The sequence below is a fragment of the Chenopodium album genome, chromosome 27, assembly GCF_948465745.1.
Source record: "Chenopodium album chromosome 27, dcCheAlbu1.1, whole genome shotgun sequence".
NCBI lineage: Eukaryota > Viridiplantae > Streptophyta > Magnoliopsida > Caryophyllales > Amaranthaceae > Chenopodium > Chenopodium album.
Genome location: NC_137860.1, coordinates 25,133,405 through 25,135,590, shown reverse-complemented (window position 1 = coordinate 25,135,590; position 2,186 = coordinate 25,133,405). Strand labels below are relative to the sequence as shown.

The 2,186-nt window shown below is 31.8% G+C and overlaps 1 protein-coding gene across 1 annotated transcript; it reads left to right on the top strand.

The window, feature by feature from the left end:
• Positions 1-541: 541 nt before the first annotated feature.
• LOC145621227 (stress-response A/B barrel domain-containing protein At5g22580-like) lies at positions 542-1,756 on the top strand. The gene is made up of 2 exons (XM_081675966.1): positions 542-662; positions 1,281-1,756. Exons 1-2 carry the CDS (start codon positions 544-546, stop codon positions 1,510-1,512), a joined length of 351 nt encoding a protein of 116 aa, XP_081532092.1. The 5' UTR covers positions 542-543; the 3' UTR covers positions 1,513-1,756.
• Positions 1,757-2,186: the final 430 nt, after the last annotated feature.

Here is a 2,186-nt window from a genome sequence, read left to right as displayed (position 1 = left end):
GCCTTTACTCATGAACATAATTAAAATCTAGTAATGTATATACTTCGTATATAATACCATTATTAAATTGATCTGCCTTAATAATTATTTTCAACAACTTTTTATAAACAACCCCAAACCACGAGCTAAAAAATACTAGGACTCTAATTGTTGGGAACTTGGGACAGTTCATTGTATTGTTACTTTGTTAGGTTAACACAATTGCGTTGGTCTCAAATTCGACAAAAAATAAAAAATACAATTATATGTACCATATACTAATATATTGTGTCTATTTCAGAGTTGCATGCTTTTGTTGGAAAGTTGTTGCCAGCCAAAAATGAGCTTAAATGGGTCATGGGCTAAAGGGTCAATTGGGTCAATAGCCATGTTACAAGGACAGTTCATGAATCCTTTTTAAAAAAATAAAAAATTTAAAAAAAAATTATAATACTATATATTTTTATGTGTATAAATACAAAGTAACTAGGTTAGTTGTTATAGGAAAAATAAATATTCCTTGGTACATTTTAAAGCTTGAGTTAGTGTGTAAGCTAAGTAATAATGGCCGAGTTCAAGCATTTGGTGGTGGCAAAGTTTAAGGAAGGAGTTGTTGTTGAAGATATTATCAAAGGCATGAAAGATCTTGTCTCGGATATTGACGCAGTTAAGTCCTTTGAATGGTAAGTCTTATTCATTATAGCTTGCTATTTTTGACATAAATTACTTACATGAATTACTCTATAATTGATCCTTTATTTCATTGGGTCATTTTTATGATATAGTCTTGCAATTAATAAGGCAAATGCTCACGAGCATCTGGGTCTTTAGATCGATAGTTAAAGAGAATCATTAATTAAAGTATCTTATTAATGAAAAAAATGACATTTTTATGTGTCTACTTTCTAGTTTCGTTTACAATTACTCATAGTACCATTAAGAGTTACTAAGGATTGAGGTCCAAAATCAAACTTTATGGGACTCATGTGAGGGATTTCTCTTATCTTTCCCAATATATATAAGTTTATTTTTTATATTTTAATCTATGTGATCTTATTAATATAATATTTTTTTTAGGTCCAATCTTATTAATATCATTAATTGTAATACTTATTGTAGACTTATCGAAAATAAATTGCTAGTAATGTGATTTAATACATGATTAAAATCTTAGCCCACAAAATCTATTTTCCTTTATTCAAATCTCTTTGAAAATTATTAATCATGTTTAGACAGTGATTGTCTCACAAAAAACGTTGGGTAGTAAATTTAATTTGTAAATGCATTAAAAATTTGTGTAGGGGACAAGATTTGGAGAGCCATGAAATGCTTAGACAAGGATTTACACACTCATTCTTGATGGCATTCAACAACAAAGAAGAGTACACTGCATTCTTGGCTCATCCTAAACATGTTGAGTTTTCAGCCACATTTTCTGTAGCAATTGACAAGGTCATCTTGCTAGATTTTCCTATTGTCCTTGCCAAGCCCGCCAAGCCATCGGAAACCACCGCGGCCGAGCCATCGGCTTAATTAGGCAACACCCACTACCGTCACCACCACCGGAAGCTGAAGTTTAGACATAATTATGTCTTTCAGATCAATCCAGCAAGTAATTAAATATGGTATTAATTAGTTTTTTTTTTTTTTTGTTATGTTTTAATCTTACATCATTAGATGTGAGATTTAATTTGCATGGTATAATGACATGCAGTTCCTTTCATGTTTATCATTACAATGCAGGCATATGATAATTTATCACGTTATTTGTACGACTTTTTACTTTTGTTTTGCCTTTTAGCTTTATGTTATTGTAGTGTTGGTAATTGATGATAATCAGGGATCCCTACTATTTGCGTTGTTGGTCTCTTTAAGTCTGTCTAGTTATTTAACAGTGTTGGACCTGGGTCGCACGCACACTCCACTCCACATTAGAATGATATTGTCCGCTTTGGGTCTAGCCCACACATATTTGTTTTTGGACACCTTTTCAAAAAGCCTCATACTAATGGAGTATGCACTCACTTATAATAAGCTCTTCACCTCCTTACTCTTTCCATGTGGGACTTGAGATGAACTACCCCAACAAACAGTACACTTGGATACGTGATCACTCTCTTTATTCCTTAAAGTTTGCTTAATATTCCGTAAGTACATTCCAAAAAAAAAAATTAAAAAAGGTTAAATTGAGTAAACCGATACATATA

Bases quoted from the DNA above. Each gene is read 5' to 3' on its own strand.
- LOC145621227 (XM_081675966.1), top strand. From the start codon at position 544: ATGGCCGAGTTCAAGCATTTGGTGGTGGCAAAGTTTAAGGAAGGAGTT. The intron at 663-1,280 runs GTAAGTCTTATT...AAATTTGTGTAG, and splicing joins GCAGTTAAGTCCTTTGAATG to GGGACAAGATTTGGAGAGCC.